The sequence below is a fragment of the Lissotriton helveticus genome, chromosome 4_1, assembly GCF_964261635.1.
Source record: "Lissotriton helveticus chromosome 4_1, aLisHel1.1, whole genome shotgun sequence".
NCBI classification, from domain to species: domain Eukaryota; kingdom Metazoa; phylum Chordata; class Amphibia; order Caudata; family Salamandridae; genus Lissotriton; species Lissotriton helveticus.
Genome location: NC_136063.1, coordinates 69,702,507 through 69,718,143, shown reverse-complemented (window position 1 = coordinate 69,718,143; position 15,637 = coordinate 69,702,507). Strand labels below are relative to the sequence as shown.

Here is a 15,637-nt window from a genome sequence, read left to right as displayed (position 1 = left end):
GTTTCTTTGTCCCGGAGAATCTCCATTGAAATCAACAGGGCCCGACCTCAAAACAGCACCCTGCACCCGCCGCCCTAGTGCCGCTGAGGGTGCCCCTTTTGTGCTAACTTGATCCCCAACTTGCCCTGAGCTTAACCCTAGGAGCATTGCTCCCACAACCCCGTGGCCTGCTTGCCAGCAGCCACCAACCGGATTCCCCCTATCCTCCATAGGATAACATTTGGCCTCAACACTCTGCACCCGGCTGCCCGAGTGCCGCTGAGGGTGCAACAACAGTGCATCACTGACCCTGGGGGACCCCTGAGTCTAACCCCAGGACTTAACTCCAAAGACCGATTACCTACCTGGAAACTGATACCCTCTTTTTCTTCATAGAATAACATTGACACTTTTTCTCCCAAAAAATTTCGACTTTTGAAAACTTCAAATATTCCCTAAAAATCAGCCGAATAACAAGAACACATTTTCTCAACTGTTTTCAGGAATTGTCCTAGTGTTAACTCCAGGATCCATCACTGAGTAAGAAAAAGTATTGATAACATAACTTACCTGCTAAGTGAATTTCCTCCCATAGGATAACATTTGTGATTCTATGTGAAAAAGTTTCGAAGTGTCAACTTTTGGAAATGCAATAATATTCTTTAAAAATCGTACCTTTAACCAAAACGCATTAACTCACCTGTTTTCTGGAAATGTCCCAGGGCTGAATCTAGGATCCAGTCCTGTGTTAGCCAAAGTAATCTGAAAAGTAAATAACTGCATTTTACTTAAAAGTCCATTCAATTGAATGTACTATACCTGCAATGTGTTGCAAACTGCTTTCTTAAAACTGTAACCAATACCAGTACAAGTTACACTGCTATTTTGAACTGTGTTCATACAAGTAATTTACTACTGAAAAGTATTTTTATGCTTCCCTGTACCAGGCTTGGTTGGTTCTAGAAATAAAACAGTATATTTTTGATACAAAACAATTGGCCTAGAGTTCAGTTCTTGAGTGTGTGAGATCATTTGCTGACTGAGTGTGTACATCAAATGCTTTACACTGTCCTCTGATACTGCCTTACTGCTCGACCAAGCTACCACTTTAGAGAGTAATGTTCTATCTAACTTTAGCCTCTGCCAAACCTCTGGGGACTGTGGACTCTAAACACACTGTACCTCACTTTGGTGCAGTATATATAAAGCCAGTTTCTTACAGTGGGTAGGTTTTGGGACCTTCTTTGTGTAAGGGGAAGCCCTGTGTCTGACTGGGGCCACAGTTTGTTCTGAAGTGAAAGTGTTTGATTTGTTGATATCGTCTCATTTGTGGGATTTGAGGGAGGGGTAGAGTAATTGAGTGTAACCACTTGCATTAATCTTCACCCTTTCTTTCCACATAGGATGGCTTTGTGCAGAATGTCCACATCCCCAAAGTACGCGTGGACCCCGATGGACGCTGTGCGGTCATGCTGATCTATGGCACTAGACTGGTGGTCCTGCCTTTCCGGAGAGAGACTGTGTCAGATGAACACGAGGGAGTCATGGGAGAAAAGTATGACAGTATCCTGAATTTGTGTTCTCCTCAGTGATTTTGTCTCTTGGCCTCATTGACTATGATCTGAATCTAAGCTCTAGTTAATAAATGAGACCGTATTAAAAGCCGGCCCCTGCCCTTTGCATACGTTTGCAGCAACACCCCCCTGGAAGACTGATGTATTCAATGACACTTCCTGACCTCTGAAGTCAGTTCCACTGAGTTCTGCCTCAGATCCTTTTCTTCTTGTCTCACCCTGCTTTGTTTTACTCTTGGATCGAAAAGCCCTGTTCTGCTCCTCCTGCTGTGTTTAAGCCAACTCTGTGTTGATGTTCTGGTGTGAGCACCACTTCATGGGCCGAGACTTGTTGTTCCCTGTGTAGAGAACATTTTTAAGGTAACTTGCTGTAAGTGAGTTGTCTACTGTTAGTTTATGCTGTTGCAATCAGAGACTAGAGCTGCAGCTTGGAAAGGGTTGAGAGAGAAGACTAAGGATTATGTACAAGGAGGTAGAATATACAAATGATTCCCACAGGAACCCAACATAGCCCAAGTGTTGCTCGCTCACCTTAGTGCAGCAGTTATGTGTGTAGTAATTTTAGCAGGACACACAAGATGCCACACTGCATAGTTCTGTGGTCGTCCACCAAATACTTTTAGAGGAGGATTCCGTAGTTTCCATTCACCCTTTCCCTTTTTAATTAAGTAACCAGCCCAGCATGTACATAGATCTTTCTCGAGTGTCTTATTTAATATATTGAATTTTCATCTTCACAGCCAGAAATCAAGCTTTCTTCCCAGTTATATTATTGATGTGCGAGAACTGGATGAGAAGCTGCTCAACATCATTGACATGAAGTTTCTGTACGGCTATTACGAGCCTACCCTGCTCATCCTCTTCGAACCCAACCAGACCTGGCCCGGGTATGTACCTTAAATACATTCCATCAAGACAACAATACTCAATCTCTCTGAACCCACAAGACCTCGACATTTGTGCACCTTAAATACATTCGATAGAGTCCTTTTTTTTTTAACCAACCCTGTCCTAATTGTGGCCTCTGCTTTATGGGAATGTTTTCTTTTCAGTTTCTCACGTGTAGAAATTGCAATGTCACTCCATGATGGACCTACAACTCTCCAGTACTGTGATGCAGCTGACAAAAGTGAGCTGAGCATCCACGTGTAGCCAACGGCAGCAACCCTTTTGGTCGCATGAGATGCTTTTGAGTGTGCATAGTTAGGGTGGATATCGTGCACCCCTAGCCTAGTCCTACAACAAAGTGTTCTCTGTGTGACCACTGTGTGTTTGCTATACAAAAAATCTATATTAATTGACTTTGTGGCCCATGAGCGCCTGGCTGCGCAAAAAAATTATAGGCGAACTTCTTGGCCCATGAATATTTGGCTGTGCAGCAAATCTTTGACTGGTTTCATGGCCTGTGTATGTCTGGCTGTATATCAAACCCTTATTGACTTACATAGTGGTCTGTACAACAAATCTCTGCTTATTGACTTTGTGGCCCATGAATTTGTGGTTGAATGACAGATCTTTAATTAAGGGCTTCTTGGCCCATGAATAACTAACTTGCTGAACTACAGATCTGTGTCTCTGTTTGTGGCCCATAATGCAGCAAGGCCTTGTGTCCTATGAATGTATACCAACTCAACAAAGCTGCATTAAGGGGGTTTGTTTCCTGTGAACGTCTAGCTTAATAATTACCTAGTTAGATCAGCTGTTCCTCAGGAAAAGCATTTTTATATTGCTAATAACTTTGGCTCCTTCTGACGAATCTCCACGGAACTTTCCAAAAAGGTGCTACTTTTTGACTAGTTTGTGCATGGAAAGTTCCTGTGGTGATCCATCAAGCTGGGGCCGAGATAGGGTGGGGAGGGTTCCCAAAAGGTGAAGTCCCCATGCATTTTCTATAGACTCCTTAATGATAGGCTGCTGCTAAAACTACTGAATGGACAATACTAAATTTGTCAGGAAGCTAGATCTTGGTCCGCAAATTGTGCTTTTTGTGATTTGGTGTAAATTTGTTGAGTAGTTTTTGAGAAATGAAGGTTGAACTTAATTGCATTTCTGGATGGTTAGGTCCACGAGAGGCTCGATAAACTCTTGTGAGAGTGCCAATTTAAAAATTCTGATTGTTCCAGGTAGCTCTATCTCCCTTGGGCGTTCTCGCTTCCGCAGGAGTTAGGCTCGAAATCCCCCCCCCCCCCCCCAAGGCACAAAAATTAAAACTGGCAACAAAATGCTGCCATCACGTGGAATCGGGAACCTAAAACTGTTGCTGATCTCGTGGAATCGGGAACCTAAAACTGTTGCTGATCTGCATTAACTAATTATAAGCATGGGGAGCCAACCCACCAGGGCCGTACTCAGTACTGTGTCATAAATGATGACATGGAACATGTCATGAGTGATGTAATATGTGAGGGCATAAGCAGTGCATGGCAGTGGTAAAAGTTAGCTAACTATAACTGGTGAGTGTCTGTGTTTTTTTATGTTCAAAACTTTAATGTTGTCACTGACCTTCACCTAACTATAACTTTACTTTCAGCTTGGATTTTTTCAGTGAGTAAAGTTATATTGCAAGCACAGTACGGAGGGGAAAAGTACTAATACAGATCTGTGTTGAGGGAATACCAGTGGCTCATCATGATCTATCAGGATATCTGGGTTTCCTGAAAGGTTTATACCCCTGTGTGTAGTATATCCAAAGCATTCAGATAGCATTCTTATCCTTGCTTCACAACCTATGAGTAGGTTAGTCTGGGAATCTTTTCAATGTATTACTCACGAGTTTCTGTTTCTTTTTCGCAGACGGGTAGCGGTGCGCCAGGACACCTGCAGCATTGTGGCCATCTCTTTGAACATCATGCAGAAGGTCCACCCAGTCATTTGGTCCTTGAGCAATCTGCCTTTCGACTGCACCCAGGTCCTAGCAGTGCCGAAGCCCATTGGTGAGTGTCCCTTGGTAGGAGACAAGATCTGGGTATAATAAGACGATAAATTCCAAGGCGTTTTATAGGCACAAGATCCAGGTTCTGGTTATTCAGCTCAAGATAAGCTGCTGAATCAATTAAGGGCCTAAGACCTCTTCATGGCCCCTCCTGTCTTCTGCTTCCTTCCATCTCTCTACCAGTTTTTTTCCCTTGGATAACACTTGCTTCTATTTTTCCCGGCCCCTCTTCTGTATCTCTTTAATTGTTCATACTTGACTTATCACAGTTTCTCACTTTTCTCCTTATCTTTTTCAGGTGGTGTTGTAGTGTTTGCTGTGAATTCCCTACTTTACCTGAACCAGAGCATCCCACCCTATGGAGTGTCTCTTAATAGCATGACAATAGGGACAACAGCATTTCCACTGAGTAAGCAACCAATGAGTGCTTGTGCAGGCCACTGGAGGAGGATTTGAATGGTGGCGATAAATAACGGGAGGGCAATAGCTCTGTGTGACTTAAAAGTTGATAATCCTGATGTTGCTTTTGTGATGGGTACACAATGTTTTACATGCATGCTGTGGTGTTTGACGCCTATTCTAAATGCTTATGCACATTGATGAGTAAAACTTGATGTGACGAATGACACTTGATCGGACAAATAAAGCTAAGTCCGACTGGTGATGCAGTTGTCACCGGAGGTCCAGCTGGTAATCTTGGAGATGGTACGCGTCCTGGCAGCTGAAGCACACTGTTCTGGTGGGATGGAGGCATTGATGCTGGGTGAAGTGAGCTTCGACAACTGATGCTCTTTCATCTCGTGTGATGTAGCTGTTGCGGGTGGACAACGCACACTCAGGTTGATCCTCACTCCCAGAGTTGATACAGGCATTTCTGGTGGCTTATGCACACTCTGGTTGATAAAGTAAGTGTTGCTCATGGGTGCTGTATTTTCTGTTGATACATAAGGATGTAGGGATGCCCTAATTTCCTGACTCTAAATATCCTTTGAGGTTAAAATTCAAATTTTAGTGGGCCGGTATAGGAAACTAATTGGCCATATCTACAAAGGTTTTTGCAGTCACAAATGATGAGTTTTTGAAAAACAAAAGCAGGGTTCGTAATTGCTAAGATCCTTTGTTGTCTTCGGCAATTGTGCCCTTCCTAACAATTTCGGGGAAATCATTTACTGCTGTCGTTGTTTTGTGATTTGAAAATTTTGGGAATGACCAGGACTTTCGGTGGAACAGCGCTTGCTTACGGCTTTGGTTTAAGGGCTTGTGGCTGAAGTAGAGGAGGCTTTGTTGTATAAATGGTATGTTGAACCCATATCCCATATGTTTGTTAACTGAAAGCAAGAGATGTTGGGATGGGGATTCTTCACCGGAGTCTTTCTCGCTCCACTCCTAACTGCCTATATTACTTTTCCTTTTTACAGAATTGCAAGAGGGGGTTCGGTTTTCTCTCGACTGCTGCACAGCGACCTTCATCTCTTATGACAAAATGGTGATTTCCCTGAAGGGAGGCGAAATGTAAGGGCAGACTTTGATTTGCTAAAGAGGATGGGATTTGGAGGATCATCTGTGACGTAGAGCTTCATAACAGTTGTATACCCTGTAGATGGTTAAAGTGTTGATAGGAATATCAAATTGTCTGTTCACCTTTGTGCCTTTTATCCTGTGGGCTTAACTTGTCTTAAGGCAGGTTTCTGTGTAAGTTATTGATCATCACTTACCTCTGCAGTAATCTGAAGGTCACAAGTTCTAGTCCTGGCAAAGCAAATTCTTTCTTTCTTCCTTGTGGGGGTGGAAAATGTAATACCATTAAATTGGCTGTGGTAATATCTGGTATTTATAGTAATGGGAAACAGCAGAATTGCAGGATAAAGCACTATATTTAAACACATTATTATTATTTTGATCATCATAGTGCTTTCAGTGCGTGTACAAGTTATCAAAGCAGTAAAGAGCTTGGTATGTCCATAGCATTTAAGCATTGCCAGTCTATTTAATTCACTTATTTGTCATTAAATATCTTGCATACAGTTTATAATTGTTGACCGTACAAAACCTAACATAACCCGTAACGACCCATTTATCAATATAAAGTTGGATATTGAGCGCTTCTTAGAGTGTTTGGGAAAATAAACAGAAACACAGTTGTAACAAAAGAGGGCTACAAGCTGAGTGTACTGGTAGCTAAAAGAGATTGTCTAACACCTGTAGTCCCTCACTGAATGAATGGGCTCAAGGTATGGATTACTGTGCTCACGCAGAGAATAGGTCTGCCAATCAAGGGGGTGCTTGTAGAAATAGCACAAAATATCGAATATCTGTACAAATCAAGAGGGTGCTTGTAAAAATAGCACAATATATGGAATATTTATATATACACAAATCAAAGGGGAGCTTAAAGAAATGGCACAACATGTGGAATATGTGTACACATCAAGGGGGTGCTTGTAGAAATGGTACAAGATATGGAGTATGTGGTGGAACCATCAATAAATACAGTGTATATACACATGTAATCCAAATTGAGATTGTCAAACGATCGCTTTAGTGACTCAGGCTCACACTTTTGAAATGTGTGCGTTATACGTTACTTTAATACAAAATAAATAAAAACTGTTGTTAATAAAGGGGGTGGTACAAGTCGTAGAGGAAGGATGTTAAACTTCCAAGGCCACAGGCGCGTATTCCTGGGCCATGTGTTTCACAACAATTACCTCAGTATAGCAAAGTATTTAAGGGTTTACTGGGCCCATTGTCATTTGCTGCAGGTAAGATTTGTCTCTGGTAACTTGAACAGCAGTTGCATTCATCTTTTTGCAATCTCGAAAAACTTGCTCACTTTTTTTTTATCTTGCTCTCTCTCTCTATCTCTCTCCACAGCTATGTCTTAACACTCATCACAGATGGCATGAGAAGTGTACGCTCCTTTCACTTTGACAAGGCTGCTGCCAGCGTCCTCACGACTTGTGTACGTAACCTCTGCTGCACCTTTGTCCTCCGTCTTCATGATGGGTGAATTACAATTAATTTACAGTGATTGCTCTGTGTACAGTTTGTAAGTGCCTAGTGTATTGTCCAATTCAGTGTTGAGATGTATAATTTACACCCAAAGAGAAATCAAAAAGATGGTTTGAAGGGGGGGGGCGTGGCTAGCCGAGCAGCGCGATGGCCGCTCAGTGAGTGAGCTCCGCCGGCTACATTTCTTAATCCTGTAATAATCCTTCTTCGGACCCTTGCGGACCCCCGTCTCACCTGGGGTTCGCCCACAATCACCCCGCGATCCTGCAGCTGGAGTTTGGGGTGCGGAAACCCCCGGACGGCGGAGAAAATACCGTCTTGAACCCGGCTGCCCTGACCGCCGAGCACACCCCGTGGCCGTGGAGCTGAAGCCTGGCTGCGGCGGGCTACTGTGAGACGCGGCTTCGGAGGCCTTGTGAAATTCTGGACACGGGGCGGCGGGGGCCGGCGGCGGCGAGACCACCTTGGCGGCACACTCTGGCGAGCCCCGGCTGCATCGGGGAGGAGACCGGCGGCCTGCTAAGCGACATTGAGTGGAGGCGGGGGGTTCACCCCAATGCTGCAGGGACCGGCTGCGATCCTTCCGCAGTGCCGGCCATTTTCCTGTGACTGGTGCAGGATACACGGCGCTGCTCCGATCCGACAGAAGGCTGGGGCGGACCTCGGACGGCGGTCATCTAAACCTGAGCACGGTGAGGCGGGGACTTTGTAGCGGTGGTGAAGGTTGGCCGCATTTCGTTTCGCGCGCACTGCCCTGCCGGGGGGGTGCATTGAGCCCACCGACCCGGGACAAGCCAGCCAATTCCACGCATTTAATCCGAGGGGTTCGGGGGAACGGGAGTCACCCGCTGCGACCTCGACCCCGAATTGTGGAAATACCCTGGGCTAGATTTGGCACTAAAAAGACCGGGACACTGTGATTGGGGCTGCCGCCATTTTGTTGCCGGTATACACTTGGAGCTCCATTCGGCCGGTGGAGAGGGACTGGCGGAGGTATATGCCTGTGGCCTGAGGGACTGCATGTTACACTGCACTCTTCGTTGCTGGTGGGTTGCTGGCGTGCACTACTAGTGTCCAAGCACTGCATATTTACAAGAGTTGCCAAAGCGGCTCACTGGCTGCCCGGGGCCTGCCATCACCATGGGTAAAACTGAGGCCAAACAGCCCAAAATAAGCTTCGATAATAAGAGACCGCCTAAGACCCCTACACCTGAAATGTCTGGAAAAGAGTCGTCATCGCAGGTAGCACCGGCGGAAATAGACTTTGGGGCACTCATAATGGAAGTTAGATCTAGCTTGAAGAGTATAGATACCAAACTGGATGCCATGTCGGAACAGCTAGAATCAGTCAAGTCCAAGGTGGGCGCGCACGAGACCAGGCTAGACTGCTTGGAGAACAGACAAACTGAATGCTGCGAATTTCAACAGCAGGCCAAGCAACATATCACGAACTTGGAGAAAGAACTGGACAACCTGCGCGCTAAGTCAGATGATTTGGAAGCGCGTTCCCGAAGATCCAACGTGCGCATCACGGGGGTTCCAGAGACGGCAAACACTGGCAAAATGGAGGTATTTGTGACTGACCTGCTCCACGAACTTTTTGACCCGGCACTGTCGCCAGTTTTTACGGTTGAGAGGGCTCACAGGTCGCTTGGGAAGAAGCCGCCGGTGGGTGCGCCACCGCGTCCCATATTGGCCAAACTGCTAAATTACCAGGACAGAGATCTCATACTGAGGCTGGCCAGGGAGAAGGGGAAGATAACACACAAAGGAAATAACATCTCCTTTTACCCGGATTTCACCCCCCTGGTGCAAGTGGCTCGCAAGGAATTTCTGCCGGCCAAGAAAATATTGCTGCAGGCTGGCGTGCAATACTCCCTGTTATATCCGGCGAAGCTGAAGGTACTACACGACAACGAATCGCACTTCTTCACAGATGCGAAGTCTGCGCTAAAATTTGCGAAACACATTGCGGGTCCGGGAGCCAGACGGAAATCCCCCAGACTAGAAGAAGCGACTGAGCAACTCAGTGACAATGACTAGAGGAGCTGTCCCTGTGTACTGCACAACACCGCAATCCCTGCTGCCCTCAAGTCCTGGATAGGTGATCGGTGACATCCCGCACCTTTTGCTGGTGCATTTGGATTGAAAAACATGTGGGGTAAGCCACTGCTCTATTACGAGCTGCCCATTTGGACATGCCCGGAACTTGGTCCTTAAAGGGCGGTAACTGAGGTGAGGGTGGTCGACCCTGAGGCGGGGGTGACAATGGGGCCACGGAGACTTTATACTTGAATGTAGCCACCCCGTTAACACGGGGGTGTAAGCTGGGTGCACCACGTCCCCATGGGGTGCATCCCATTGTTTCTTGAGTTGGTTTTATATCACGCTATGCGTGTTCTATTAAGGGGTTTGTCACAACCTGATTGGGGGGTTGGTGAGGGAGGGGGGAGGCGGGGGGAGTTGATGGAGTTGTTGTTTGAGGCTTTACATTGGTGCACTGAGAACTGCTTTATAACTACATTTTTACGCATAGGGGCACGAAGTGTGCTGCGGGCTGGATCTGAAGTCACCGGGAGGCTGGGGCTGTTGGGTACACTGTGGTCCAGTTTGAACTTCTGTAATGGGGGGGGTTAGGCTGTGGACCTGGAACATTAGAGTCCTTGGGGACTACAAGAAAGCCCGGTTAATGCACAGTACGCTAGCCCGACACAATGTGGACATTTGTTTTTTGCAAGAGACTCACCTCAATGCCGTCCCTTCGCCTAGGCTACGAAATGCTAGATGGTCAATGGTGTATTCTGCTATATACTCGAATTATGCGAGAGGGGTGGCTATTATTGTGCGCAGAGGGTTGGACTGGCGAGAACAAACGTGTGTGCAAGATAGTGATGGGAGGTATGTTATCTTAAAGGGCACCTTGCAGGGGCGTCCGGTGGTGTTGGCTGCCATATATGGTCCGAATGTGGACGATCCAGACTTCTTTAGAAATTTATGGGCCCGTATTGCATTGCTTGATTGCCAGTCGGTGATTATGGGAGGCGATTTTAATGTTGTGCTGAATGATGTTATGGATCGGAGAGGTGTGGGTAGACCTACACATACCAGAGCTAGACAGGCTGTCCTAGATATGATGGGAGAGGGGAGGCTGGCGGATGTGTGGAGAATTCGACATCCTGGGGTAGAGGTGGGGACTTGCTTTACGTGTCACCAGTCTGCTTGGTCACGGTTAGATTTCTGGCTGGTGTCGCCTGAGGTGGCAACATGGGTGAGCGAAGTTGACATCCAAGCTAGATCCCTATCGGACCATGCCCCATGCATGATGGAGCTGTGTATACCTGATGCCATTCATAAGGAGTTCACATGGCGTCTGCCCCCGCATGCTCTAACAGATCCAGTATTCGTTGAAGAGATCAGGGATGACATAATTAAATATTTTGCAGAAAATGCGGGATCGGTATCGTCAGTGGCCATTGAATGGGACGCCTTTAAGGCGGTGATACGGGGACAGTGCATAGCGAGGCAGGCGGGGGTGTTGCGATCTATCCGTGGAACACTGGCCCAGTTAGAACGGGAGCTGAGGGACCTAGATGCGGCTTTTTGCCGTGACCAATCCTTGCAAACTGCAGGCGATTTCAAAGCCAAACTCCTTGCCTTTAATGAGGAGGCTGATCGTGAGGTTAGATTCCTGGGGAAACAGGCCGAAGCTCGGAGGTATGGGGAAGGAGATAGGCCCAGCAGAACCCTAGCGAGATTGATAGCCCCCCGTACACAATCGCATTACATACACGCTATCCACGACACTGGGGGATCCCTGGTCCTTGGTCAGGAAGCAGTACTACACGCCTTCACAGACTTCTACGCGTCCCTATACACCACCAGACAACCCGAAATCCCGGCCTCCCTGGAGAGCTTTTTGGATTCCATCGCCCTAGTTTGGTTCAATAATAATCATAGACAATATATGGACCTCCCAGTGACGGTTCAGGATATAATTCAGGTGATAAAAAGCATGCCGGCCAACAAGGCCCCTGGCCCTGACGGTCTGACAACGACCTTTTATAAAACGTATGCGGAGGAACTGGCGCCGAAATTGCATTCGGTGTTTGTTGAAGCCCTTGAATTGAACTCCCTTCCAGACTCCATGCATGAAGCCTTAATTATTACACTCTTAAAACCTGACAAAGATGAACTATTTCTGGATTCCTATAGACCCCTCTCCCTGATCAATGTGGACGCTAAAATCTATGCCAAAATCATTGCGGATAAACTACAGCCAATGTTGCCGATCATCGCACTCCCCGACCAATCCGGGTTCATCCCTGGTCGAGCCACATCGCATAATCTTAGAACCATATTCTCGGTCCTACATTACTTGCACCCCTCTGTTCATGCAGCAGTGGTGTTCCTTGACGCCACTAAGGCGTTTGACTCCTTGGAGTGGCCTTATTTATTCAGGGTCCTGGAACGGATGGGATTCAGTAGTAATTTCATAATCCTAATCAAACTCCTGTATAGCGCGCCTAGGGCTAGAGTGAGTGTAAATGGCCTCGTCTCCAAACCCTTCGCGATCTCTAGAGGGACCAGACAGGGATGTCCACTGTCCCCTCTTCTGTTTGCCATTGCAATGGAGCCGCTTGCGGCCAGGATACGGCAACACCACACTGCCAGGGGTATTGGGTTCAGCTCACGGAGTCTACTGATTTCGCTATACGCGGATGATGTGACATTGTATATTGTAAATCCCAGAGATAACATGAATCCCCTGCTCCGTGAATTTGTGCGTTTCGAGGGCCTTGCAGGAGTGTCCATAAATTGGACGAAATCTGTTGCATTCCCCCTCACAGACGACAGTTCAGCCGTCACCAGACTATCCCCTGCGTTGGGAAACTGACGCGGTTAAATACTTGGGTATCTGGATCAGTCGGGATACACAGGAGTTGTGGTCTCTTAACTTTGGCAGAGCAGTGGACTGGCTTGAGAGGAAAATTGAGGTCTGGAACAAATTGCCCTTATCTCTGGTGGCACGTATAGCGTTGGTGAAAATGGTGGTACTCCCCAAATTCCTGTATCTGTTCGTGAATGTTCCGCTGCCCATGACTGCGCACTTCCATGCGAGGGTCCGCTCCCTGCTACTCCAACTGGTTTGGGCCGGGAAGCAGGCGAGGGTATCCTGGAACCTGCTCACACTCCCACTGCGACAGGGAGGCCTCGGAGCTCCCGACTTCAAGCTTTACGCCCTGTGCGCTCAGGCGCAGTTCCTACATTTCTGGGCCTTCCCCACCCCTTACCAACCACACGTGGCGGTGGAACTAGCAGTTGCTGCCCCGCTGCCACTCCGGGTGGCGCTTTATGGTAAAGTCAAGCGGCCCTCAAAGGATGTGGACACTGTGGAAATGATTCGCTGGTCTTGGCGCGAATTACACAACAGAGCGGGGCTCTCCCTGCTTTATGCGCCAGCTATCCCCCTACGGGGCAACCCGCTGTTGCCTTGCTTGAGTAATAGAGGAGACACACTCACGGTCCGAGGGCAGAGGTTGCATACATTCGCGGACGTCTATCCCGGGGGCACTTTTATGGCATTGACTGCAGATAGTGAGCGACGAACCTGTTTCCTTTGCGGACACACTGCTGTACTACTCCCTTCGGGAATCCTGTAAACAATTGGGACCCCAGTTTCCTGAAGAGCCGCCGACACTAGATGCCCTTCAAAATCTGCTTTCCAGACCTTCCCCAAAGAAACTAGTGTCAAGACTCTACAATTGTATGCAGGAGCAGGCCCCGATAACAATATCCACGGCTCGACATGCTTGGGATGCAGACCTGAATGACCCTTTGACGGACGACATGTGGGAATATTGCTGCAAGCAACTCACGGCCCTGTCTCCGAACTATCGGTTGAGGCTCATCCATTTCAAATTTCTACACAGGTACTATCGCACACCGGCTCTGCTGCACCGCATAGGCATCCGCTAGGATGCCAATTGCTGGAAGTGTGGAGGGGCAGATGCGTCCTTCCTTCATGTGGCATGGAGCTGTCCTAAACTAGACGAATACTGGTCACACATCTTCACTGCCATTAAGCAGATTCTACGTAGGGCGGATGCACCGTCACCGCTTCTTGGCTTGTTAGGATATGTCAAAGACACAGACCCTTGCGATAGAAAATTACATGCCTTGCTCCTCCTATACGCCAAAAGACAAATATCCCTACATTGGGGCAGGAAAGTCCTTCCTCTATACACAAACTGGGTGCAAGATGTAACATACGGACATACACAATTAACTAATTATTGGGAAACAATGCCGACTGCTTCCAGACCCAATGATATATGGGAACCCTTCTTATGTTGGACTAGGGAGCAGGCGGGCTCGGACACGTCTGATGGTGCGGGGGATGTGGATGTGTCGGATGATATGGGATGAGAGCGATGAGGAGTAACCGTGGGCCTGCTACCCCTGTGTCTGGTGCCAATGTAGTCTTCACTGGGAGATGAGACAAGCCCCGATCCCACAGCCCGCATCGCTTTCCACACCCAGCGTTTACTGTAACCCCCTACCTCCCCTGAGGCTGCATGATCCTATAGTTCCACCCCCCCCCGCCTTCTGTCCCAGTGCTGGAGACCTGGCACGTGAGAAATTAGACCCCCACAGCTTCTGGACATTTATACACGACTGCCCGGCGCACGGGCGCACTGCCCCACTTGTGTGTAAGTATCGAATGAATGGTATTTCTCAACTGCACCGTTGTTTGTTGTTCAAGCTTCTCTTTTGTCTGTTTGGACTAGTTGGGTGAAAACAGTGTTGTTAGACACATCCTTTAGATTTGCCGCTTCCGAAGGCTGTGTTTTGGTACCAGCTTTGCAACGACCTCAGAACCTTCAAATACACTTGTTCGGCTACAGCACTGGTAAAAAAGTGAAAAGTAAGACCATTGATCATGCTAATGTTACACTGTTCAAGTGCGTGTCATTCTCTTTTTTTATATGCTTCCTTCGGGAGTCACTCGACCTGTTGTGTTGGTCCCCTCCGAACTGCTGAACTGTTGGTTATAAGATGTAAACTTCATAGCGGCCTGCCTCCGGGTTGTTGGCGTGACGCAGTGTAACTCTTACCCTTTTGTCTGTACAATAAATGTCTTACCCAAAAAAAAAAAAAAGATGGTTTGAATAGTTGAATTAATCTCAGTTACTGATATTTAGTATGCAATGTCCAACTAGAAATATTTTTGTCCACTCACTGAGCCACATCAGACAGGGAGCAACCTGATGCTTATCTGCCAAGGTCCTGCTCCAATGAGAACATTCAAGTTAGAACTTCCCCACTACATCCTCTCTGAACAAAAAACAAGCACCCCCATATTTGTTATAACCTTAATAAGCCTCATCTAGGACTTGCAACTCCAGTTCCAAGCCAAGTGAGCTATGGATCCCCACATCTTGAACTACCGTGCTCATTTAGGGCATCACACTGGGAAGTTATCATTTTCTTTATTCTCTGAACAGGAAAATGAGCATCCACAGACCCGTTCCAGCCTTGTTGGGCCTTATCAGTGGAGTGCAATTTGTGTCCTAGGGACTAGGGGGCCCATACCTGTCTATAAGGAAAGTTATATTTTAGTTGTGGTCCCGCCATTTATTTCCAAGTCAGATGTAGAACACAGTGCTCTTTACCACTACAAAACCGAAATAAAGCACTTTTGTTAACCCCTAAAACCTGCATTGTGCATTAGCAGGTCCATTTTGGCCTATTTAACCTTTCAGAAAGGTCATATTGTGTTGTGTTTCACAGATTTGTAGAGCCCTCCCAGGAGGTTGTTCCGGCTCTGAGAAGGTACGAGCCTAACAGTGCCTACAGTCTATTAGAAGTACTCCAAAAGCCAGGTCCTAAACTTCTTGGAGAATACAGGAAATGAGGAGAAAGCTCTTATGTATTGTATTGTAATTGCATTTGTATAGCGCTTAGTACCCCTGACGAGGTGTTGAATGTACTATAGCGGCATAGCTTTATGAGTGATGTAGGAGAAAAAGAAACAGCCATCATGTTAGATGGTGCAGTATACGCACCAATGGCATGTCTGTAAAATATGATTCAGGCTACAGCGTGTATTTAAACCAACCATATATATGACAAAAATGTG

At 47.0% G+C, this 15,637-nt stretch overlaps 1 protein-coding gene across 2 annotated transcripts in view; it reads left to right on the top strand.

Annotated features, from left to right (window-relative positions):
* Positions 1 to 15,637, top strand: part of CPSF1 (cleavage and polyadenylation specific factor 1) — a 235,407-nt gene that overhangs the window by 29,900 nt on the left and 189,870 nt on the right. For both annotated transcript variants that reach the window (XM_078686442.1, XM_078686443.1), the window contains exons 6-11: positions 1,383 to 1,534; positions 2,294 to 2,440; positions 4,347 to 4,486; positions 4,784 to 4,894; positions 5,904 to 5,997; positions 7,360 to 7,447. In XM_078686442.1, the coding sequence (XP_078542568.1) occupies positions 1,383 to 1,534; positions 2,294 to 2,440; positions 4,347 to 4,486; positions 4,784 to 4,894; positions 5,904 to 5,997; positions 7,360 to 7,447 (732 nt within the window). The remainder of the gene's footprint in view (positions 1 to 1,382; positions 1,535 to 2,293; positions 2,441 to 4,346; positions 4,487 to 4,783; positions 4,895 to 5,903; positions 5,998 to 7,359; positions 7,448 to 15,637) is intronic.